The 25,169-nt window shown below is 40.7% G+C and overlaps 1 protein-coding gene across 2 annotated transcripts in view; it reads left to right on the forward strand.

The window, feature by feature from the left end:
- The window catches only part of PPP3CA (protein phosphatase 3 catalytic subunit alpha), a 249,078-nt gene extending 224,475 nt beyond the window's left edge, over positions 1 to 24,603 (forward strand). Inside the window, exons 11-14 of one of the 2 annotated variants that reach the window (XM_080916517.1) lie at positions 8,060 to 8,144; positions 15,701 to 15,798; positions 18,892 to 18,921; positions 21,957 to 24,603. In XM_080916517.1, coding sequence (XP_080772643.1) covers positions 8,060 to 8,144; positions 15,701 to 15,798; positions 18,892 to 18,921; positions 21,957 to 22,153 — 410 coding nt within the window. In that variant the 3' untranslated portion in view covers positions 22,154 to 24,603. The remainder of the gene's footprint in view (positions 1 to 8,059; positions 8,145 to 15,700; positions 15,799 to 18,891; positions 18,922 to 21,956) is intronic. The other variant, XM_080916518.1, reaches the window with a different exon arrangement.
- The last annotated feature ends 566 nt before the right edge of the window (positions 24,604 to 25,169 follow it).

The following is a 25,169-nucleotide window of genomic DNA, read 5'->3' on the forward strand; positions in this document are numbered from 1 at the left end:
ACAGGTAGCAGGGCTTCGAAGCCTCACTGCTGCTAAGTGGTGACCCACTTTCTTTCCCAGTCACTTACCTGCGGAGATAGTTTGTGAGACACTCTTCTTTAACATAAGTGATCCCAGTCATTCTTGGAAGATTATTTTTTTTCTCTTTAAGCACTTGTCACCACTCTAAAATTTAAGGTGTGTCCTTCAGAGCATACAGTATGGCCCAACTCACCTGCAGAGAGTTGATGTGGTGGGGGCGGGGAATGGGGACCCAGCCTGGTCTCTCCAGGTGGAATTGATACCTAGGTTTACGTTCCCTCAGTGCCCCATTACAGTCAACCTTCGTATCAACAGCTCCCTTTTCCATTTTGAACAGTATCATCTGTTGATTTAAGTTACTTCTGCTATGTGCACATAACCTACATGATTGGTACTTCCACATTTCAAGCAGCATTCATACCTGTTTAAATGTTTGGTTTATATTAAAAACGCTTGATTCCTCCATATACTTGCTGCGTTTGGAAATGAGCAGAAGGAATGAAAAGCAGTGCTAGCAACTGGGAGGTAGTGGATACCTCTTTAGTGTCCTGGACACTACATACCCTGCTTAGTGGGTAGTTCTTGATTTTTTTTTTCTACTCCTTTTTTATCCTTATACAACCTTGTCTGTCTCTTTCCCCTGGGCTCTCTTTGGGATATAGCAGCACGTATGTGAGTTGATTTTATTTTCAGCATCTCCAACCTAAGGTTTGCAGTTTTATCTCCCATCCCATCCTACCCCCACCCCTTCTTTGCCAGTTTGGAACCTGTCTGTCATTGAGGGGTGGCCCTGGGCTCCTGCCAGGCTTCTTGTCTGTTCGCTACAGACATCAAAGAGCTCAATTGAAGCTCTTCCTTCAACTGCTGCTTATTTTAGGTGGGGACTGCTTCTTGATGAGTGATTTATCTAGCCCTTCTCAATATTCTGCCCCATATCCAGTGGCAATGGAAAAGTCAAAGGTAATAATCAGAGATTGCAGCTCATGTTCCTGTCATATCAGTTTGACTTCTAAGTGTCTTCAAGGCCTTCAGTGAGTAGGGATTCCCCGAATTGCCTTCCAGGACTGTCACCTCCTATTTTGTATTTAGTGGTGATGATGCTTAGTGACAGCAGCCAACACTTAAAAGTGTCACCCGTCATTCTAAGTTGCTGGCAGAGAATAAACACTTCCATTAATTTTTATCATTTTGGACAGCAAGAAAACCATTAAGTATGATTTGTTTTAAGGTTATTAGACAGTTTGTTTGGGTGCTGCTATTATCTTTGGTCTTGAAGACCACCTTTTGATGATGTACGATTATTGTTCCCATTTTTACATAGGAAGCAAAGAAATAAATCTGTCAGTATAAAGCCTAAAACTATATAGCTAGTTAAACAAGAGCCTAAATCCAGACAAGTTGATGCATTTGCCTCTACCCCGGTACTCGAGATGTCCGAGACCTAAGATTACCATTGTTCAGTCTCTTTCTTGGAAGCAGCATGATTAGAAAGAAAGAGAAAGCTAAAGAGGGGCAAGAAGTAGCAAAGGAAGAGGATAATGAAGAAATACAGACACACACACACACACACATACACACACAGACACTTTTATTGTTGTTAAGTGTGATGTAGGATATTTTGTAAAGTTCGATTTTTTGCACAATTCTTTGCCCATAAACATTAATGCAACACTTGAAAAGCTGAAGCAGGATTGGGAGTTCGAGGCCAGCCTGGGACACCTGTTGAGACCTTATTCCTAGCCCACAAAAGAACAATGCAAGAGATGGCTTCCATTTATCTGCTTCAACAACATCTTCTCTGAGAAGTTATAAGTGTTCTATTGTGTGAAAGGTTTAGGTGTGTGTGACCACAGTCACACCATGGGTCTCTGGCCTCTGCCTCACAACAAGCCCTCCTGAAAAAGGGCTGTTGTGCACATTGCACTGGCCTGTGGTGTTTTGGGGTGTTTTGTTTTGTCTTGTCTTATTCTAGTTTCGGTGTTGAGAGCAAAACACAAACTGCCTGCTGTTGTCTTGAAAAGTTTAGAAAAAGTTTACTTCAAAGGAGTGTTTTCTGAGACCCTAATTTATATATCCTATGGCTCCCGTTTCCTTTCCATTTCTGATTTTGGATGAGAAAATGAGAGCCTGTTTTCGATTAAGGCTTGTTTTTCACCCAAATATTTTAGGGGAGAAGTTCAAGTAGATGACTCTTGGTTGGTAGTCATTCCTCATTGGTGGAGAGGACTCATTTAAACAAGTTGTCAGTGATCCTGAAGAGGGGGAAAGCTCCCAGAAATGAAGGGGTTTCGGCACCAGGGCCTCTGTTTTGGTCATTAGGGAACAAAGCTGAGATGGCTCTAAAGAGCACCAGAAAGCTAGCGACAGACTTGTGAGCGCGGCACACTTGTTCATTTGGGATTTGCTTTTTGGTCTTGAAGTCATAGACTCTGAGGTCACTTTTTTTTTCCTCCCTTAATTACAAATTATGTCTGAGACCGATATTTGATAAGCCTCACTAAGGAGAAAATGCAAAGGTGAAACTGAAATCCTGTATCATAGGAAAGCATGAGAAGAAGAAGGAAAGGAATGCACTGGAAGCCAAGCGTAGTTCCGGGCTGTCCTGGAAAGACAATATTAAATTAGGATTTCTGTCTCTGCTTTCAGCTAGAGAGACAGCCCCACACAGAACCCCCCGTTCTTATCCACATTTTTTCCTATCCTATGCTGACCACAAGCAAGTCGTCAGCCATGGGAGCTGACCAGATTTCCCCAAGCTTTAGTGAAGCCATTTCAACTATGTACAAAGAAATGTGCTGGCTTTGAACTACTAGGTAGTTCTTTATATTTAATATTACAGGTCCTGGAGGGAGATTATCTAGTCTCACTTTAAAATGTCACACAGGGAACTTTGTATAAGACAGAGTTGGGGACTTTAGAGCCTGTGGTGGCATCTTAGTGGACCCTAGGGAAGCCCTGAAAGAGTCTTGGCTGTAGGAATTTTCACCATAACTGTACTTGTGTTCCATGACAGGCACTTGACCGCCTGCACAGAACACCACTTGACAGGCTACTATCCTGTAAATGTATGTGGGGACCCTAAGCACTCAGCTTTTACCACCAGACTCAAGGGATTATTTTCAGCAAGTATTGACAGCATCTAGATGTAAGGGTTTTTTTTTTTTTTTTTTTTTAGTTTAGGAATCTAAAGTGGTGAATTATTTAAGCCTGAAAATATTTATTCTTGACATCTCCTCTGCTTCCTACTGAGGGACTGCCCACTCAGAACTGTGTTCTTTTCTCTGATTGTTTTATTCTCAAACCACCTTTTTGTATACAGCCTTTTGGTTAGCAATGCAGGTGAAAAATGTATATGCCCTGTGATTACTGACAGTTTGGGGGACATAAAGTATTTGTTAATTGTTTATTGGATTTAATTTACAATGCTGAAATCAAACATGTGGTTTTGTGTGTAGGCACCAGGCATATGGCCCCAGAATGTCTCAACTCTTTATGTAGAAATAGAAAACAGACAGAAGCACACAAAGCTCTCCGGGGTGGCTGTGTGGTTGTCCTTCTGGGTGCACCCAAGTATAGTCTGAAAACAAGTTACCATAATGATGGCAGAATTCTGAATCCTGAAATCATCTATGAACACAAACAAAGGCCGGACAAGGGTGTCATTTAGGAACACGGTGAATTATCTCCGTTGAAGTGGTTAGGTCTGAACAAAGGTTAGAATACAATTTACAGGCAGCTCTTCAAAGGAACATCTAAGCGTTTCAGACTGTTCCCAGTTCCATTGAGTTCACAGAGCTGAGCCTAAGTAGCAGTGGAGCTAATTGTGATGGTTTGAATCGAGGCACGGTGTGCTTGATACATTGGCATAACCAGTAAATTTGAGGAGGAGGATTTCTCTTCGCTGCCTGTTGGAGTAAAAAATGGCAAAATTAACTCTAAGTGCTCAACGGAGTTTGAAAAAAAAATAAGTCTTCCACACAAGGACTCTGGGCTGATGACCGACTCATAATGGTGTATGCTTTGTGAGAGAGCTTGGCCTCCTGGATTGCATCTAGAGGAGGGAAAAAAAAATTAAAGGAAAGTTGAGGGCTGGTTCTTAAAACAGAAGCTTCTAGAAGAAGGTGAGCAAAAGAAAGCAACCAAGTGAGGGATCAGAGGAACCATGACAGGAGCTTGAGAGGCAGAGTGAGGGGATGGACTGAACGCATATGTTTGACAGTGTTTGCACACGATACTGCAAACAGAATGGGGAAAAAATGAACTTTCAGGACAAAAACTTTAGACACCAGACTATACAGCTGTGTGGAAGGGTTTGAAGGAAGTGAAAAGGAAGGAATAAATGATAAAATTATCTAATGATGTGAAAAAGAAAAAAACACAAATAGGTTGGTTTTGTTATGACAACCAAAAATGGCAATGGTTGGAAACAAATAATAAAATAAAACATGGAGTGCCTTAACTTTAATATCTCATTATGTATTTGTCTTTATGTTTTATATACCTTGATGAATAATTGCAGAGATTAGAATTGCTCTTTTGATTCCAGAGTTTACAAAACACTCCTAGAGAATGAATTTGACCTCTAGTACACATTGAAGGGTTATACTTTAAATGTTGTATAAATATACCTGGTGGTATCACACACCTTTGATCCCAGCTCTTGGGAGGCAGAAGCAGATGGACCTCTCTGCAAGTTTGAGCCCAGCCTGGCCTACTGAGTGAGTTCTAAGACAGCCAGAGATACACAGAGAAACCTTATCTTGAAAACCAAAAAGCAACCATAAAAAGTTGTATAAATACCCTAAATAATATAATTTTTAAACTATTTTTCTATGAGATAATCTGTGTTCATTTATGAAAACTCCATCTTACTGTTTCATCTTTAGCTCATGGGAAACTGGCCTCCCCTGTTTTCTGAACTCTCTGGAAATAGGATTCTTGCTTGTGTTTTACTGGTGTAGTCCACTTTGTGCTGAGGGCTTACCAGGCTACTGACATTCTCCTCGAGTTGCTCACTACCACTGTCCACACTGGGCCTTCTGATATCAGTCAACAATCAAGGCAGTTCAAAAAGACATGTCTATGGTGTAATTTGACCTGAACAGTCTCTGAGTTGAAACTTTTTTCTTAATTTGTGTCATGTGATAATAAAAACTTACCAGGACAGCATACATGCCCAATCAGGTTCATGTACTGACTTCTAGAGTCATTACATCTTTCCCTATAGCCACAGGTTTTTGAGAGATAACCAGCCATGGTAATTACTTCATTCTTAGAAAAGAAGATTACCTATTAACTTCACAATTACTGTTTTTAAATTTTTATGTTTTAAGTTTTAAAAAGTAACATTGTTTTGTTTTTGTATTATTTTGGCTGCCTTGACAAAAAGGTTGCCCCAATTAGAACTTTGCAGGCTTGTAGTTTCTTCACTGATAAACAGAGAAGCTTACCTGTGTTTAGGAAGGCACACATGGATTATGTGCCCATTCCTTGAAATTTTTATAGAGGGTTGGTAAAGTCTTGTTACCTTTTACCTCATGAGATTTTCATTAAATTACAACACTGAGAAAAGTATAGAATTTGTGGCTTAGAGTTGGTAGGCATTCGGCTCCAACTATGTGTGGTTATATAGTAGAGTTTAAGTACAAAGGAGAAACCTAATCTACACTTGGAAGAACTTTGAGCCTGCCTGGGTATCACAGTACAGATCCTGAAGGATGGCCTGTCAAGGAGAGAGCTTTCAACATCAGTTACTTCAGAAACAGAGTAACCTGATTGTCACCAGGACAGTCTATAGGCTGGAGTATGTATTCAGTCTGCATCTCCAAAGAAATTGCAAAGAGACTTTAGAGAGACCCATCTCCTCCTCCTTTGTCCTCAGAGCGTGCCTGGCTGAGAGGCCTCACGCCAGCTTTCTATCTCCTCGCATTTCCCTTTTTCCTTTCTAATCTCTGGGGTCCCCCTTGGCCCAGTCACTGGGAGCATTAAAGAAATCTCTTTACTCAAAACAATGGTAGTTCTTTCTCTTCCCTAACCTTCGGAGATATAGTCCGGTAACATTTATTTCTGTGCATACTAAATATTCATAAGCATTATCTGTTTGTGTCATCCAGCTGAAGAAGAAGCAATTAGACTTATGATAGACATTCTGAAAGAATTTTTGAACATTTAGGACCCCATTGTCTCAGAAAATTTTAAACCGTAAAAAAGTGTAAAGTCTATAACGCACTAAGATAAGTAAGTTTAAATAAAAATACAATGTCAGTGATAGAAATACAGTGCAGAAAGAATTAAATTGCTAATATTAAATATGCCAGTGGCAGTGATAATGCGGCCATGTCATTTGAAAATGACTACATTTATAGTCTTGTGGTTCTTCCAACTAGTTAACCTCGGAGAGGAGAATCGTGATCTATGGGGGATATTGTTTGGAGGGTACTGTATTTTTCCATCAGAATAAGAACAGCTACAGAGCATCAGGTTCTCTCCAGAGCCCAAGATTCTGGATCGCAGTGGTATAGGGAAGTGTGTGGAACACTCATTGCCATTGCGGCTGTTGGGCCAGCGTGAAAGATGTTACAGTCACCAGGAAAGCATGCAGTCTTTTGTAATGTAGGAACTCACATTTGCTGCTGTTGAGCTGGGTCAAGAATGAAAGGACAAGCAAGACAAGGCTTAGAGGGAGAGCGCACCACAAAAGTGGGGCATGTATTCTCTCAAACAAGACATTCTGCGTATTCATAAGTGCCATGATCATCTGTAACTGTAAAGTTTGATTATGTCAGGCTTTTACACGCATCTACTCTCAGGTTCTCTTCCCCGTCCAAGTGAGCTATTTTTGTTTTTACTCTAGCAATTGCAATAGTGAACACTTAGGTTTCATACCGTACGTCGCCTTATTCAGATCCAGTTATTGCTCTGTTTGGCTAAAGTAAACTAGTAGGTATCGAGTAGCCTGATGGTGAGCCGGGTGACAGTACAGTTTCCTAAAATGATGAATTTGTTAAATCTTATAAATTTGGAAAGCTGATAGTGATATCTGTTAATGTGAATTAAAAATTTAAAGAAACATAAAGCTTACCAACAAATCTAATAGGAAAAGAACAAGCCCTGTGATCTAGAGAAGTTTGTAGGATTTGAGTAAGTACATGTTCTGTAAGGGAAATTTTTTAAACATACTTATTCTAGTATTCTAGACACACTTGAATTATTTCAAGATTCTTTAAGAAAGGAAACCATAATAGGAAAGATTTAAAGCCAGTAGAATGAAGTAGTGGAGATTCGCATTGCTTTTGCATTAAAAATTAAGACTAATCTTATTTTACTTTTAATTGTGTATGTGTGCAAGCAAGTACCCAGAGAAGCCAGGAGGTCATTGATTACCCTGAAGCCAGAGTTACAAGCAGATATGAACTGCCCAATATGGTGCTGAGAACCAAACTTAGGTCCAATATAAATGCAGTATGTGCTCATGACACTATGCCATCTTTCCAACCCCATACCAATGTTGAAAGGCTGTTTTTTTCCCTCAAAGGCTAAAACGAAAATACTTAACTATACAAGGCATAACTACAAAGCTTCCCCCAAAACAGCTAACTCTATTACTTAACATTGTAAAGTTGTGCTTAACCTCCTTAGGATCCGATTGGTTGTGCTTTTAAGACAACATCTATGCAGGTCGAGCTTCAGTTGCATGTGTTAGGGGCAAAGGGCATTGGTGCCTGGAGAACCAGTCTTCTCTGCCCTCTTGAGCCAGCACACCCCCACATCACATGAAGAAGGGCTTTGCTCTGTGATCTCCTCCCCTTGGCCTCCACCCCTGGGAATTCACAGCAGTTCCCCTTTGTCTTGAGGATCAACAACTTGGTATCAGTTGTTCTAGTACAGATGTTGGGATTCAGTTCAAAGACAGCCAATGGAGGGGAAAAAATCAAAGCAAAACATATCCATATCGTGACTGTTAACTGGTAGAGCTGCGAAGTAATTGTGAATGGAAAACAAACATCGCTAACTACTGAATTCTGTTTTAAACATGCAGGAGCCACGGCCGCAGCCCGGAAGGAGGTCATCAGAAACAAGATCCGAGCAATAGGCAAAATGGCCAGAGTGTTCTCAGTTCTCAGGTGGGCTCACCTTTCCTCCCTTTCTGTTTGGAACATTATTGTATCTGCATAGTAGCTGCCTTAACCTTTCCCTCCAATAGTTTCGATGTTTTATCCTGCAAGGTTTGTGCTCCATGTGTTGTTTCTCTTTTTAAGTGGCAGTTGTCAACTCATCTGCATTTTACTTACCTATCAATTCGCTAAATCACTTCCTGGAAGATAAGGTAGGTTAAGTGGATTATGGGCCATTTTATCCCACTGGTTGCTGCAGGATTTTAAAATGTCTCATAAGGAAAGTGATTAGGAAGTGTTCTAGTTTGTACTGTGGCTTTGGAAGAAAAGATGAATTCATGGGGTGCATTTTACTAGATTTTCAGGAAATGAGCATTAACCATAAAACTGTCTGTGTGAACCCTAATGAATCACTTTCCCGGAACTAAAGGCATCTTCTGTAGTTGTTCCCTATACGAGTTTGCTTTTCAGTGAATTATGAATCATCTTATTGATGCTATTAAGCGTGTGTTTTGAAAACAAAGAGTTGATGGAAGAGACTTCCTACATCTTACTTTAATTATCTATTGCTAGATAATGCACAGTAACGATATTTTTCTTCAAAAACCACTTTTAAAGATGGTGCAGTTTTTACATGAGTGTTGATCCTTCATGGTCATACATGTTAATGTGGATAGGTAGAAATGCTTTAGGAATTATAAAAGTTATATCTGTCTTCTTTTCCTGTTCCCCTCCCCTATCTCTTCTCTTCTGGCTTCCTCCATTTTCCTCTCCCTCCACCCCTCCCCCACTCTATCTTCCTCTCTCTCCCTTTTTTTTTGCAATTAGAAGGTTGAAATTGACCTCAGACATCTTATTCAGTCACTCTGTCCTTTACTGAGGCTGGGTATCTTGCTGAACCTGGAGTTCACTCATTCCAGCCAGTTTGTCCAGTCTCTGCCTCCTAGGTGCTGAGAACTCCATTCTTACTTACACAGCAAATGATCTGTCCACTGATCTGTCTCCCAGCTTTGAGTTCTTTCTCTTTAGGGGGATTTGACAGTTCTTTGTTTCTCTGCCTGCTATTGAGGCTGCTCCTGGCAAAGTCACCCAAGAGCCAACTAAGTGACTTAGTGCTGGAAGTAGGCTCTTGTGAGGAGGATGAGAAGCATCCCCATCCTTTCTCAAGGACATTCCAAGTCAACAGCAGCTCTGAGGCAGCTAGAGCCTTTGTAAGAAGTCATGCTGAAGGTGGAAAGGGACAGAATCACTCATGCAGCGTTATGAGCAAAGCCCTGAGTCTTGCTAGGCTTTGTTCCTCCTGGACTCTTGGGAACTGTTTACTTCTGCAGAGAGTACACAGCATCAAACTGTAAATCTAAGCATGTACCACAAAGAATAGCCAAGCAGTGTGAGCGCAACAGAATCGTGAGAGGGGTCATCTGAGCAGATATTTATAGCCTTCATGAGGAAATTCAGTAGGAGAATTCAAACCAAAGAAGATATCAAGCCTAAAGAAACAGGTTGAGCAGTTTTGAAGCCTCTTGGGAAGTCCTGTATGGTTAAAGAAATGACCTGTAGGGATAAACAGCTATCTAAAAATCCTGTGTTGAGTGGTTACCTTAGTCATAAACACTGTCCATGTATTAACCTTATACTTACCAAACTATGCTCTTTGTCTAACTAAAGTCACTAGGAGAAATAAAAATACTAAGGATTTCTATATAAAAGTACAAAGATAATAACAAAGCAAAAACTGAAGGAGCCTCAATATACATAAATCGTTTTTATTATTTGAGTTTTCAAACCACATAGAGGTAGACAAATCCATGCTATGATTATATGACTGCTACTGTCTAACATGACACCAAAGTGGAATGCTTAAAAACCTAACAGTGACCTGTAGCTTAGAATGGCACTTGTCAGTAGAAAACAAAAGTGAGGTGCATTTTCTTTCAGTCCCACCTTAAAAGCATCTGTGGGCCTTATGTAAGATACAGGAGTTACATCCACGTAAAAGTAAAATAAATTAGGTAGGCCATGCTGAGCATTCAGTGGAAAGTGGAATTGAAGTCAGGCAATTCACATCGCTATACTAGAATGGCAGACATATAAAATATTGTAAGACCATGAAACATGAGCTGTATATGCTGAATATGGCATTGAACAGAAGGAGCCTTTCTATTTCCTAGGTGGATTGCCCTTGATGAGGCTGTCAGTAGAGGGGTAGGTTGGAGGAAATGGGGAGCGGGAGGAAATGGGCAGGAACACAGCTGTGAAGGCATGTACCAAAGAAACCATGACATAGTCACTCGAAGTCATAATGATCAGTCCTGTGGTCCTAGAGCCAGTGCCAATGGGACGTGTTTGAAGCACACCTATACTGGCTATTACTCTCATATTATACACGATTAACAATCATCAACCTGGCAAGCTTTGTAGGGCTGAAGTGGTTTTATAAGGCTGAAGTGCATCTTATAAACAGGCACTATGCCTGCACTCGGTAAGAAAGTAACACTAGTGTCTTACTCAGAACAAAACTGTGGGATAGAATGATTGTGAGCAGTCTGGTGATGAATTGCAGTCATGTGAACACGCTAAGTAGTAAAAGACATTAAGGAGAGCAATTTGGTAAAACCTAAGGAGGAAAAAAAAAAAAAACACACAAACTCAAATTTGTATCTCCAAGATCCTTGAATACCAGGACAAAGTGTCTAATCTTTCTGTGCGTATGGCATCACAAAAGAGTCTGGAATGATTTTCATGGAATGGGAGGTGTGCTCCATCATGTGCCTTAGATATTGATGCTAATGGCTGGATTGGCTGCTGAGCTAACTTGTTAATAGAAGGAAGAATGCTTAAGAAGCTATGAAGTGATACCAGCAAAAGGCTGGAGCAGGCTGTTGGATGAGGCATTGCAAAGGAAGGGACAAATTCAAGGATGTGAAGACCCTACAGTATGTAAGTCAAGGGTCAACTGAATTGATAATGATGATAACACAGATTTCTCAGGTAGAGAAATGGGTGCACACCATACACCATACACTATGATAGGGGAATCAGAAAGCAGTTAGCTAGGCTTGATAGCACTCTGCAAGTAAAGGCCAGCCTGCTCTATAAAGCAAGTTCCAGGATAGCCAGAGCTACATAGAGAAACCTTGTCTCGAAATACCAGAAATAATAAAAAATAAATATACATACCCCTTGCAGCAGATGGGCAGGCAATTTATCTGAGATCTGCCAATCACAATTAGGATATGTGGCCTGAAAATAGGGAGATGTCTGGTTGTGAGGAAATCTAATCTTTTCACATGGGGCACCAATGATAAAAAAGAAAAAAAAAAAAAAAGCAAAAAAGAAGAAGAAGAAGAAGAAAAGATGTTCCTGGTTCTGGCACCAATGTTAGGAAAAAGAAAGTGGGGTGGATATGCTCCATAGAGATGCAGTGAGGCCTGGGGTAAGGGGGATGCCTCTGGGGAACCCATGTTGGGAATCCCTTCCCCCTAAGGGACCAGCCACAGGCATGATGGTATAGTACAGAATAGAGTTTATTCAAGGCATGGGGAGGGGAGTTAAGAGGGTAGTAGAGGCAGAGAGAGAAGAGTAGAGAAGTAGAGGCCATGAGCATGTGGGAGGGACGGGGAAAAGAGAAGCAACGGGGGAGATTAAGAGTGGGAAGAGCAAAGAGCAAGAACACAAGAGAGCAAGAGGGAGAGGTGGGGTCAAGCAGCTTCTTTTATTAGAGTCAGGTAACTGGGGCAGAGCATACCTGGCTGTTGCCAGGTAGCTGTGGGGTGTGGTTTACACTGCCTGCCTCAAAACAAGCAGTATTCAGAGGTAACAGGAATAGAGGCAACTGGTCTGTCAGGTTTAGATGAGATGCCAGCAGGCCCTAATTGGGCTTTTGGGGTGACTGTATAGTATTACTGTGAGCTTAGATGTGGCCCAGAACTTGGATAGTAACACTCTGTAAGCTGAGGCCAGCTCATGGAACGAGACAAGAGTCATCCTGGTAGGAGATTTGTTTTGAGCATGTTTCTCTGGAACTGTGTGATCAACTGGCCTAGATTCCATTCCTTTCTACAACAACCTTTACCTGTGCAATAAGTAATAAGGAAAAAAAAAGCACATTTTGAGAGGAGTCTGCAGTGCCGTAGCCCATGTGTTCCACAGGATGCTGTTATCTGTCAAAGAATGAATATTTCTCCAAAGAACAAACATTTATTGAGATGGCTGTAGTGATTGCACCTGATAGAACCTTTAGGTCGAGGCAGATTGAAGTTCCATCCTGGGGCTTTAGAGAGAAGCAAAAGTCAGAAGTGCAAAGGAAGGTGTGAGAAATAACATAAACTGGTGACCTACTAAAAGAGAAAATTCGATGTCTGAAAAAGAATCCAACAAAACTTCTGAGTAGTGCCTTCTAATAGAAACACAACATGAGCCATGTCCATCTTTTTAAATGTCCCAGAAACCACCATAAAAGAAACATAAATGCAAATACCCCTGTATCCTAAGTCAGCCTATGACGAATGTAAGATTTAAGAGGTGCTCCCAGCCTAGTCTTTCATACTCCATCCTTGGAAACTGGCATCTTATTTGAAAGCAGGCCCTTTGACTTACATGCTCCATGTTGAAAGCCATTGGTAGCTAGAGCTAGAGAGAGGGGGAAAGCCCGTCACGGGGCCAGGAAGAGACACCTCTGCAAGAACAGGTTAATGTGCTACGGGGAGACTTTTGAGGAGGTCACCCTTCTACTGAAGAAAACCATTTTCATGAGAACTCCACAGAGATGGGTGGACTACAGAGTGCAGAGACTCATGTGTGAATCAGGAGTGGAAGTCAGAACAACAGAAAGGAGGGAATGAAGTGAAGGAAAGACATGAGGTAAATGAAGAAAGGCGAGCAGGCAGAGGGTCATTCTGTCAGAGGACTTTTGCATCGTTTATGATTTATCCTTGTCACTATAAATTCGATAAGATAGAGGAGGGAAATTTAAGCCCAGAATACTGAAAGGCATCTTGATCTCCAGAGTGACTGGGAGTGTTTCCTGGCATCAGCTGATTTCAAGGGGGTGGGGGACTATTTCCAAAATAAAGGGTTTCAGTATCATTAGTACAATAATAGAGTTTTGAAATTTTAAAAATTACTTCAGTACACATGTACACACACACACACACACACACACACACACACACACACACACACACACACACACCACTGCCATCCTGTTATTAAAATGCTAGCAACCAGGGTTGGAGAGATGGCTCAGTGGTAAGAGCACTGGCTGTTCTTCCTGAGGTTTTGAGTTCAGTTCCCAGCAACCACATGGTGGCTCATAACTATTAGAAATGGATCTGATGCCCTCTTCTGGTGTGTCTGAAGACCGTGACAGTGTACTTCCATAGATAAAATAAATAAATCTTTGAAAGAAGAAGAACGATTACTGGCCGTCATTGATGCCAGCTGTCCATTTTGTTTGAGCAACTCTGCTTTTAAAATGGGATTTGATGCCAGCATTTATTTGGTGGATAGAAGTAGTTGGCGGCCGTGAGGTGAAAACCTGACTTTGAATGTGAATATGAAGGAGGGCCATGTTCATTTTTGTAGAGGTACTTCTGAGTTTTCCAAACCCACGTTATTAATATTCAGTGTCTTTCTTTTTTACACGACCTAGTAGTTTGACATAAGAACCGAGAAGAGGTTGAAATTCCTGTGCGAATGTAAACACTGATTAATTGGCTGACTCAATCCTAATATTCATGAGTAAACTCTGCAGTTAATGAGCTGGGAATCAAAACTGTAGATCAGAACTGCCATTCTCCTTTTATTTTTTTAAAACACTCCATCTTCCTGTAAATCCATGCTGAGTGTGGTCTGCATACATGGTGTTGATCCACTGTGAGTACTGTGGGGCTGGAGTTGTCAAAGCAGAAAGAAAGCCCTGTTCTTAGGGAAGGACAATAAAGAAGTGGTCATTTTACAGACCAAAAATAAATAATAGAACAGGTAAGGTGAGACATGGCTTGTGGAAAGTGTTAGTTGGAATAACATTAGAGGGATAACTCGAAGACTCATGCGATAGCAGAGAACGAGATGCACAGGACAGTCCTAAGAAGAGGGTGACTAAGGGGCATCCCCTGGGATAAGTTGTGCAACCAGAAGGAACCAGTGGCAAGGGTAGTCTAGAGCTAGGTCAAAAGGGAGTCATGTACATGGAGGAGCTGTTGTTTGATGGTCCCAGTGAGACTTGCTAAAGACTTTACCTGCACCCTTGATGAAGAGGGCATCAGGTAATTTGGCATCAGGGAGCAGCAACAGAATTGGCATTGCTATTAAATGTCTCAGTTTGCCTTTCTGTATGAAAATACCTATGGGCAGTGAAGGCAAACCTGTAGAAAAAAATGGTGTAGAAAGGCCTTCTACAAGGTTGTCGTAGAAGAGGGTAATGGCTAAGGGGTCCCAGGGATGCTCTGGAGAATGATAAATGTGATGTTGATTTCGGTGAATATTGTACATGTGTCACATCACCGTGGATAGGTATGAGGGTTGAGTGTGTGAACTGCTAAGAGAAGAACGGAGATAGAGGGTGTACTTGGGGTAGAGTCATCAAGAGGTTCCAGTGAACTTGCTGTAGACTGGGAAAGTAAACGTAGCTACACAATGGCCTGTAAGTTGGATCAACTGAGCAAACGGAGTCCCAGTTTCTGAGCTGAAGAATGGAACAGATCTAGGGAGACATTCCTGTTTAGTCATACTAGAAAACATAAAACTTTTGGTACTTGTGTGTGTGTGTGTGTGTGTGTGTGTGTGCTTGTGCATACACATGTGTGTGTGATGTACATATACACACTACTAGAAACTTTTTCCTGCACATGTGGCAGTGCAGGATCTGTTGTATAGAAAAATAATAAGTTATTTCTATTCCGTAGTTATTTCTTAATTACTGAGTTGGTTAGTAAGCCAAAAGTGGTTGTTAGATGATACGAATATTTGGAAAAATGATTCACTTAGAATAATTTTAAAACAGGGTCATATGAACAACGAAAGCATTTCATGTAAACAAATCTGTGAAGAAAGAAGCTGGAAAAGAAGAGAAATGTTACCGACTGCTTGTGGATTCCAGTCGCCATCACTTTGTTGTGTTTCTCACAGCCCTTCAGTGGTCTCCCTGAAATAATCCCTAGTAGAGGCTTTCATAGACTGTGTTGAGCCCTTACTGTACAGCAGGACTGTGATTGTGCTGCTGCTCACTGGGTACACAGGTCCTCATTGTCCCCAGTGCTGCACAGCCGCAGCTTTGCCTTGTGGTGTGGGCTGTAAAGCTAGAATCACCTTCAGAATCTTCAGTATACAGAAAAGACCATAACTAGACCAAGACTCCACAATCGCATTATGTAATTTTATCACTTGAAGTCATTTATAGGATATTCTCTCTGTATAAATAGATAAAAAGCATCTTTTGCATTTTAAATAAAACAAAAGATCCATAGAGCCAAAATGTGGTAAATATAGGTTCTTGCGTGTCTCTTTCGTTTTCCACAAAAGAAAGCAAAACATAACTTCTACGACCCCTCTGTGTCTTCCAGAGAAGAAAGTGAGAGTGTTCTGACGCTCAAGGGCCTGACCCCGACTGGCATGCTGCCCAGCGGAGTGCTCTCTGGCGGGAAACAAACTCTGCAAAGCGGTAAGCAGGCCCGGGGATATGGCTGGGAGCACATGGTCAGCCGTATTAGTGGAGCCTTGAGTTTCTCTTTCATTGAAGCTCATTCTTCTTTTCTGTTCTTCTTGGCTAGAAGAAGGGCTAAAACCCACACATCAGGTTATATTCAGCCATGTCCACAGGAAAGCACCCTCATTCACTGTAGTATACCCTTCTTCTCACTAGCTCATGCATCTGGGTCTTCAGGCCTACCCCCAGAACATCTCATTTAGGGTGCCTGTGTACACAAAAGTAGGTCGGAGCCCTGGGAACTCTCTCCCTCAGTAACTGCATTATTGTAAGTTTGCAGTTGCATCCTAATAAGTAGTCTGCTTCTCTATGTGATTGATGAAAGGTACATGCATGCACATGTATAATTATAGATTTTATTCAAAGGATGTAAAAACAGTAATATAATTATCCACTTGAACAGAAATGAGACTTACATTAGCTTTTTCTCTGATTGATCAGAAATACCAAAAGAGAAATGACCACAGCTGTAATATATTGGGTCTTTTGGTTGTTGGTTTTTTTTAATATAAATAATAACATCTCTTTAATTTAAGCATTTTTACTTTCTAGTCATAACTGGCTTGCAATTACCATCCTGCAAAATTTTTATGATGATGAGAATTTCTCATAACTGCAAAGGCTCCTGAGGACACAGAACCATTGAACGTTTGACAGATAATCAATGCAAACGAAAAGATCTGTTAAATGACCCCTAACTTTCAGTAAATTCAACTCAAAGATTCACATGTAGCTAGTGTCATCCATGTTAGACAACATAGTTTTATACATATATATATATGTATATATATATATATATGTTCTTTCTTTTGTTATATTTGTTTTTTATCCATTTTAATTAACAACACCAAATAAAATAAAACATACAATATGGAAATTTTGCTGTTATGTTAGACTTCAACAGATAAAAATTTACAGCAAAAAAAAATATACCATAGTATTTTAATATAATCTCAGCCTCTTGCTTATTCCTCTCCCTAGCTCTTTCTCACATTTTCTTTTCTATCCCTATTCTCCATCCCGAAAGTCTCGAGAGTTCTTGACCATTACATTATTAAGACATTTCCTCCACACGGCACAGAATGGTCAACTCATGAGCATGATATTGTTAGACCATCACACTTTAGTGACAGCAGTTACAGCCTTTATCTTCAGGTGATTTTCCTATAAAGTCACTGTCTCTGAGCTGCCCCCACAAATTCAAAAACAGTTCAGCAAAAGAAGGAAAATCTGGAATTGCTAAGGTTAAAAAAAAATCTCCTATAAATCTGTAGTTAGACATTAATCACTTTAAAAAAAAAAGAAAAAACAAAAACAAAACAAAAAAAAAGTCATTTCCATCAAAGTGAACATCCGGAGAAATTGGTACATATTATTTATATGAGCTGAATGCAGCTCTGCCCAGCTGATGGAAACACTACAGCCTCTAATAAGCTCAGCATAGAGCAGAGACACACACCACAGCAGTGCCCGACCACAGACTTCCTATGCTTAGGACACTAGGCTGTGTGTATTTCTGTCCCGAGAGTGCTGGTGTGGTTCCAGGGTTTTGGCTTTGCTTTTAAAGCTCCAATCCTTAACTTCTTACAGTAGACAGTATTACCTTCAGACAATCACCTGTATTTGTAGTTTCACTTAGTTGAATTCCTTTTATTTTAATTTATATCCATCTGTTTGTGTTATTCCATGTGGAGTTTACACACACACACACACACACACACACACACACACACACACACACACACACACACACACACACTGGGTTGAGACTTCATTTGTCCTGCGAATTTGACAACTTCTTGGTACATATTTAAAACCGCTGTGTTGTCTGTTTCAAGATTCATACCTGATCCTCTTCCACTGACATAAAAGGAGAATCTGCTCAAAGCTTTGACATTCAGCCCTTCATGGTTATGCAGAATCCAGAATGCATTGTTAACTGCTAGGCATATGTGGCCCCTGTTGTAGTTGTAAATTTTCAATTATGGGAGAATGCAAATTGAAGTCCAGGGGTAAAATATTAATGTCAAGCACTTTGAACTTGGACAGAAGTTTCATATTTAAGCATTTAGTTAAGGGACCTTCATCTGGCCAGAATAGCACAGGAAACCCATCTATCTGCATCGGGAGATGGCAGTGACTAAGTAAGAGTCAAAATGACCAATTCGGCACATCATAAGATGCCTTACTGAGGGACTTCAACCTTAAGACACCCTGTTCCTGAAGGTGCTGATAGAAGTATTCTGGCTCCTCTTGACATGCAAGACTAAAGAACTTCATTTCTAAAGATGAAGCTGCAACAAGGGGAAAACAAACAACCTTGAACTCAGCTTGCCTGATAAAAGATGTCCAGACCTTATCATTCCCTCTGTGGTTCCCTTCTCCCTGGCCTCCTTCTCCAGAAATTGTCTTTACATTTGTTTCTAGATGTTTCCCCCTCCCCCGTAAACAGCAGGATCTCATCTCCCTTTACATCCAGCCTCCCCCCCCCGCGCCCTCCCCCCCCACCCCCAGTGCATTTCTATCTCTGGAAACACTGCTATTCACTATCCAATAACGTAAAGTGAGCGCCACCGTCACAACCCAGCTCAAAGCTGCTCTGATCCTTCTGTCATTTCAACTCCAAATCACCAAACTCGGAGGCTAAAATGCCCTCAGAATCAGAGACACATTGTAGATTCCCATACCCCAGTCTCCAGCTCAACCCACACAGCAGAAATCCCTACTGCACATTTCCCTAGATGACTTTGTCACTGACTCGTCAGCCACGACTTCCAGCCACACATCCATTCGCCCAGGTATATGCAGGCCATGACTGACATGTCTCACTTCTATGGTGTGTGGGTTGTTTTGTTTTGGTTTGTTTTTCTCCTTTCTCTCTAGCCTTTCTGTCTAGTTGTGTGTGTTAGAAGCTAGCACTTAGAGGAACATTAGTCCTCCCCACCCCCAACATCCCCCGTTCCTTTGATCGTCACTGACTTGTTCTTTAGAGTTAAGAAACCTCTGCTCATTTTCTCATTCATTTTGCACCCCCTTTCTTCTCTTCAGCTACTGTTGAGGCTATTGAGGCTGATGAAGGTAAATTGGCCAGTCCCCTTTCTGTTGTGCCTGCAACAGATAAGGGCTCTGCTGGGTGTATTTATTTATTTTTATTTTTATTTTTTTATTTGCTGTAGCTTGTACAGAGTGTGTGGGTGTTGGGCTAACAGTTGTGGCTCAGTATTAACCGAAATGTTCTTGCTTTAAAGGGGAAAAAATGTCCTTCTATGCTTTGTTTGTTTGTTTTTGATTTCCCTTAAAGCTATGTTTGACTTTTGTATACAATGAACCTAGTCTAATTACAGAAAACTAAAGGATTGTAATATATAAATATAAATATAATTTCTATATATGATGAATGATGTGGGGTGGGGGTTATGGCAGCTGCTTTGACAAGTGACCTGTAAAACAATATGCTTTGAGCTGAGTCACCCCTCCCTCAGATCCGGTAGGACGGAGACAAAGGAATAAAATTAAGTTGATTTTAGTCTTCTCAGGCTTGCCACAACAGATGTGTTTGGTTATGGTTCAACGTCACTTACGTCTCGAAAATAATCCAGTGTGAGATAGATGTATGGAGGTAAACTTTTATCCTTATCAATTTTAATCGATTAATATTCAGAAGAAAGTCAGCATTCAAAAAAATATTCTTAGGAGCTCAAAGAGCATCTGTGGCTATGGAAGTGGCCAATCACAAGACTATCAGACAGACAGTTAATTAATCTTTCCAGCTGTCTGCTCTATGCTGGATCTCCTGCTCAGAGCTTCAGGGGATATATTCAGAATTGTTGATTACCAACTGCCTACTAGCACTGCGCAAGAGCAATACAGGTGACCCAATAGTAGCTCATTTTTAATAGAATGCTGTTTTACCACCTGGTTATATGAGAATTGTACATGAAAATAGTTTTAATATTCTGCATATCACACCCTCTGGAATTTTTTTGAAAGAATAACTTGAAGTTCCCCTTTAAAACAAAATTATTCAGTTGTATTTTGTTCTTGCAAAATAACTTATTTTTTTTTTTTTTTTACAAAATTGTGTGCATCTATGGTCCTTTGGTATGATGTTAAAAAAAAGTGTCACTTTAGCTTTACAATTTGTTCATGATTTGGATATTGTAGGGGAAATGACAGCGATGTAAGAGAAAAATACAACTGTTTCCTAAATAGCAGTGAACAAGCTGCTATTTATGTGGGAATTCTCTATTCCTCTTGGCAACATCTAATCTGCAGTGTGCATTCCTGTTGAGAGTTTGGCTGTTTTCTGTGACTCTGTGGCTCTGTGTTGTGCATACTCCCAATGTAAATTGCTAACACCATTGTCTGACCAGCAACTAGAGCAGAGCGCTTCCTTCGTTCAGGGTAGACACGTGTGATCAGGAATGGAGCCCCCTCCCCACCTAAGCCTCTGTTCTCCCAGGCCTTGCGTTCCTGTGCTCTGACCTCACTGGCTTCAAAACCTAGAGCTTCCACTTTTTCTCATTTAAATGAATCAAAGTTTTATAATTTATCACGACTGACTTTGGATTATGAGATGATCTCATGTAGAAAAATAAGTGGAGTGTCTGTTATTTTTGCCCCGTAAAATAATTGAGTGGATTTTTCAGGGTGGGTGCTCTCTAGACAGCTCTAGTATTTTTTCAGCTTATTACCAAATTACAGAATTATGAAGCTTTGCTTTGGGCCTTGGTCTTTCCCCATCTCCCTGTGTTCTTCCTCTCACACTTGACTAATCACCATTATGCTAACCTTATAATGCAGAGGGGGAACAATCTGTTTTTCTTTATAATGAGCTTTAAAGAACTGTGTAAATATTCTAGAAATGTCAGCTGTACTAATGAAGGGCTGCACATTTAAATATGAGTGGCTGGTAAACTCTTTGACTCCCACCCCACCCCCCAAAGAAGTGGGGAGGATAAACATCCCTTGAAACTGTCCTTAATAAGCCATGAAGATGCAGTCCTACTCAGTGCTGGTGGATGGCCTCCTGTAGGTGCCCCTGGCTCACACGTCACAGGGAGTAAAGCAAACTGATGCCCTTGGTCCGTCTGTGTGTTTTATTTTCAGCTCACCGTTGTGCACCCACTGAGAAAGTTTTTTGTTTTCACAAATACCTCTCCTTATCTCTAGAGCACTAAAGGTTAGTAGAGGAGAAGGAAAGATAAGTGGAGGTTTTAGTTAAAAGTACCAAAACTGATTCACCAGCTCTTTTTTTCCCCCTTCTGAAAAGCATTCACCTCTGGTTCTTCTTCATCAGCCACCTCCAATGGTCTCCTGAGAGTGAGCTTTTCTCGGTTTAGGCACTAAAGGGTGGCTGATGAACATCATGAGCTACTGAACCTTACTTTGACCTGTTCACTGCTAGGGCAGAAAGTGCTTTTCTACACAGTCATGTGATCTTTATTTTCCAGTTTCTCTTACCTCCCCACCCACTATACATCTTCCTGTAAAGTGGGAAAACAGCGTATAATCTCTCTCCACACCTCTGCACACACGTGCAATGTTGAGATCTTATTAGCGGTGGGGATGGCATAGAAAAGTCCCTGTCAATTTCTTTTCTGGTTCCTTAGACCTGCTGTTCTAAGCCACGGCTAGAGCTGGGAGTAGAGAGGATTTCCACTGATTTTTCCCGTTGCTAACACAGTGGCAGAGGAAGAATTGGGGGAAGGGCAGGGTATTTAGGTCACGGTTGATAGACTATCCAGCCAGTGATGTGGCCAATGTTGCTGGATCCAGAAGCCTGCCCCAGAAAGAGGTTTTTTTTTTTTCCTTTACATACCCACTGTGGATTTCTGTGATCTAAACTTTGATGAAGACAAGAGAAATGCTTACATCTTAAACTCTTCAAGAGGACATTTTGGTTGGCAAGAGACATTGGCTGTTTTCAAACCCTTGGTTCCCTCCAGTATGGTAAGGAGTCTGTTGTGTTGTCTTCAGGTCCTGTCATGTTGTTCTCCACTAAAGGATTGATTCCCACCCACTACGAAGTCTCTAACCTCACGTGATGCAACCGCGGTGCCCTTTGGTGCGCTCCACCTAACACTCTCTTTTCTTGATGATTTCCTATTTAGCTATCAAAGGATTTTCACCACAGCATAAGATCACTAGCTTCGAGGAGGCCAAGGGCTTAGACCGAATTAACGAGAGGATGCCACCTCGCAGAGACGCCATGCCCTCCGACGCCAACCTTAACTCCATCAACAAAGCTCTCGCCTCAGAGACTAACGGCACGGACAGCAATGGGAGTAATAGCAGCAATATTCAGTGACCACTTCCTGTTCACTTTTTTTTTTTTTTTTGAGCTGCAAGGCATGATGGGTTTGCTGCATCTCAGCAGTTGGGTGTTCTTGCCTCTTATGGTAGCTTGTTTGCTCTGGGGGCCAGGAATTGGATTCAGTTTACACTATCATGAAAAAAAAAAGAGGGAGAGAGAAAATAAACTATATTTTGGTGAGGGTGGTGATTAAACACCTCTTTTGGGTATGCCTTTAAAAAATGCTTCTAGGGGGGAAAAAGTTTTAAAAAGAAAGCTAATGCTAGTCTATACTGCGATGTTAGGGGAATGAACACGTTTTCCTACTGCATTGGGGACTTTTAGATAGGTTAATGAAAGGCCTTTTATTCTGTTACTGGACACGAAAACTTTGTCTAATTTCTTATACTCTATTGTACGTTTACAGTCGCAGCACTAAAAATGGATGACATCAAACATTTTTAACAGAAAAAAAAAAGATGTACAAACTAAATAAGGACTATTTATTGATAATGTTTTGCTACTCTTGTCAGACAATGGCTATAAACTGAATTAGGCAGTCTTAAAAAAAAAACCTGGAAAAAAAAGAATGTTGCAAATTTGTTAAAATGCCAAAAAAAAAAAAAAAAAAAAAAAGGACAGTTTAATTTTGTATAGGTCATGCTTACCTCAGGTTCCTGTAGTTTGCTTGAATGCCCCCTTCCATAGAACATTATTAATTTGGCAGTGAATACATTTTCTTTAAGTTTAAAAAAAAAAACTGGAATAATTATACCCATCTTTTTTGCTGTTTATATTTAGGGGTTTTGTTGATAAATCAAGTTTTGGTTGTGGCTTGCTGAATTCAATATTTATGAGTGGTGCATTTTTAAGTATAGTGAACCCGACACCATAGTGCAGTGATGAAGCCTCTATATTCTGTAAAAAACAAAAACAAAAAAAAATCTGCCTATGCATGTTTTTTAAGAAAAAAAAATGGCTGTATCGGCCTGTATGGGACTGTAATGCGCTTAATGGCCTGACATATACTGGAAATGTATGTATACCGGCATTCTTTATATTCTCAAAAATGCTTAATGCCTTTGAAATTTTGTAATCAAAACAAAAGCTTTGAAAAAAATCTAAAGGGGAGAGTATTCTTAAAAGTTTTTAACATAAGCTTGTCAGTGCACACATAAGATGGTTGGCATGTTTAGCAAACTTTGTGAAATTCAAATAAGTTTGTAGTCACATGTGAAACTCTAAATGCATGGAAACCGTTAATGTCACACCAGTTTAGTTATTTTGTTCTGTCCTGTCATGTGCCACAAGATACGTACTTTTTTCACCATTTTTTCCCCTTTGTATATTAGTTATGGGTTACAACTGGTTCATTCTGAAAACAACAACAAGCAACAAAAGCCCATTGATATTTTTTAACAATTGTATAAGTGCCCAAGTCATTCACTACAGCCTAAAGCCTTGCCTTTGTAATTTGACTTCTGAAATGTCGGCGATCAAAGCATGCGCCTGTACCAATGGCAAAGAAAAAAGCATTTTATATTACTACTCAATAAAACGTGCATGAACTTAAAGAGCGCTCATCCTTTCACTGAGTCTGCTGAAGGGAATGTTGTGCACAGCCACCATGGTGTCCCCTGGGTGCTGGCCCTTCACCACCCTGCACACTTAGGGTAGGCTGCTTCCCACAGGCTGCGTGACCCGAGGAGCGGTACCCACTTCTTCTGTAAAAGTCTTGGTGGGTCTGAGTCTCAAAAATCAGGCAAGAGAAGTCTACTTACAGAGCAAATGCCATCTTCTGGCTCCTTTACATGCAGGACCGATTTATGAAACCAGAGCATTCCTTTACATTAGAAACAAACCGTAGTCACCGATTGGTTGTCAGGTTGTTTCGCTGGTATGGGACGCCCTCCCAGCCACAGCAAAAGACACAAGTCTCCTAAGCGCATTTCTATCACAGACGGGCTGCATTTGTATTGATGAGAAGTTTGTGTTCACATGCTTTTAGTTGTCATCCTGTGGAGACTGAGGAGACACCACATTTCAGTTTGTTTCTAACATTGTTCATTTCTTCAGTGCACTTTGTTTATGTAATAAATGATGCCTCTTATATTAAGTAAAGCAGATGGCAATTAGTAATAAAGTGTACCAAAACAAAGATACTTTCGCTGACAAAAAAAAAACCAAAAAAAACAAAAAAAATGTCCCCCTTGGTTATTTGAATGATTTGAAATGTTCCTCCTTTGGATATGTTTCCATCTCTGAACAAAAGTGATATCCAAGGAAAACAGATGCAACTTGCTAGAATGCTGTGAAAGAGATGGTCACTCCCATACCAATGTATGTATTTTCTTTCTTCTAACTGCAGAGGAAAATATCCCAAAAAATATTAATATGGATCAGGTTTTTTTGATTCCTTTCTTTTGCAAATTGTGCTAAGGAAACTATGGCATAGAAATAAACATTTGACAATGGAAGAAGCAGTCACTGTGAGTATTGCTTGTCTTTTTGCTCAGCGTTAGGAAAGAGACAATACTTTTTCACATAATGATTTCTTCTGTCAAATCGACATAGAGTTGAAGGTCTTTCTCCAGGATGGACAACACTTGCAAATCTTTGTCCTTTATCCTGTCTATGTAAGATGCACACAGACTGTTGGATTCATGAGTTCTCTAGCCGGGTGCCTGGATACAAACACACACACGTATGTGTGACACTCACACACACAGCCACACTCTCATCCCCAGCTATTTTGTCTATGCCAGGGTAACTCGTATTTTGTAGGACACCAGGTTCTGCTAAATCCCCATGTAGTGTTTGGAGGACTAGATCTGGTAGTCTTCCTCAGCAAGCTTCCTTGTCTGAAATATGCTCATCTGACGTGTATTTTCAAAAATCTAAAAGGGGAACTTGAGAGGCTCACCTGTGATGTATCTCATCCTGTTTGTACTCCATCAGTTAGAATCACTGTGAATACTGGGCGATCTCATGCTAGCTCTCCAGATGATGGTCCTGTGAAAGCCCTCTGAAC

This window comes from Micromys minutus, assembly GCF_963924665.1.
Source record: "Micromys minutus genome assembly, chromosome: 4".
Classification (NCBI taxonomy): domain Eukaryota; kingdom Metazoa; phylum Chordata; class Mammalia; order Rodentia; family Muridae; genus Micromys; species Micromys minutus.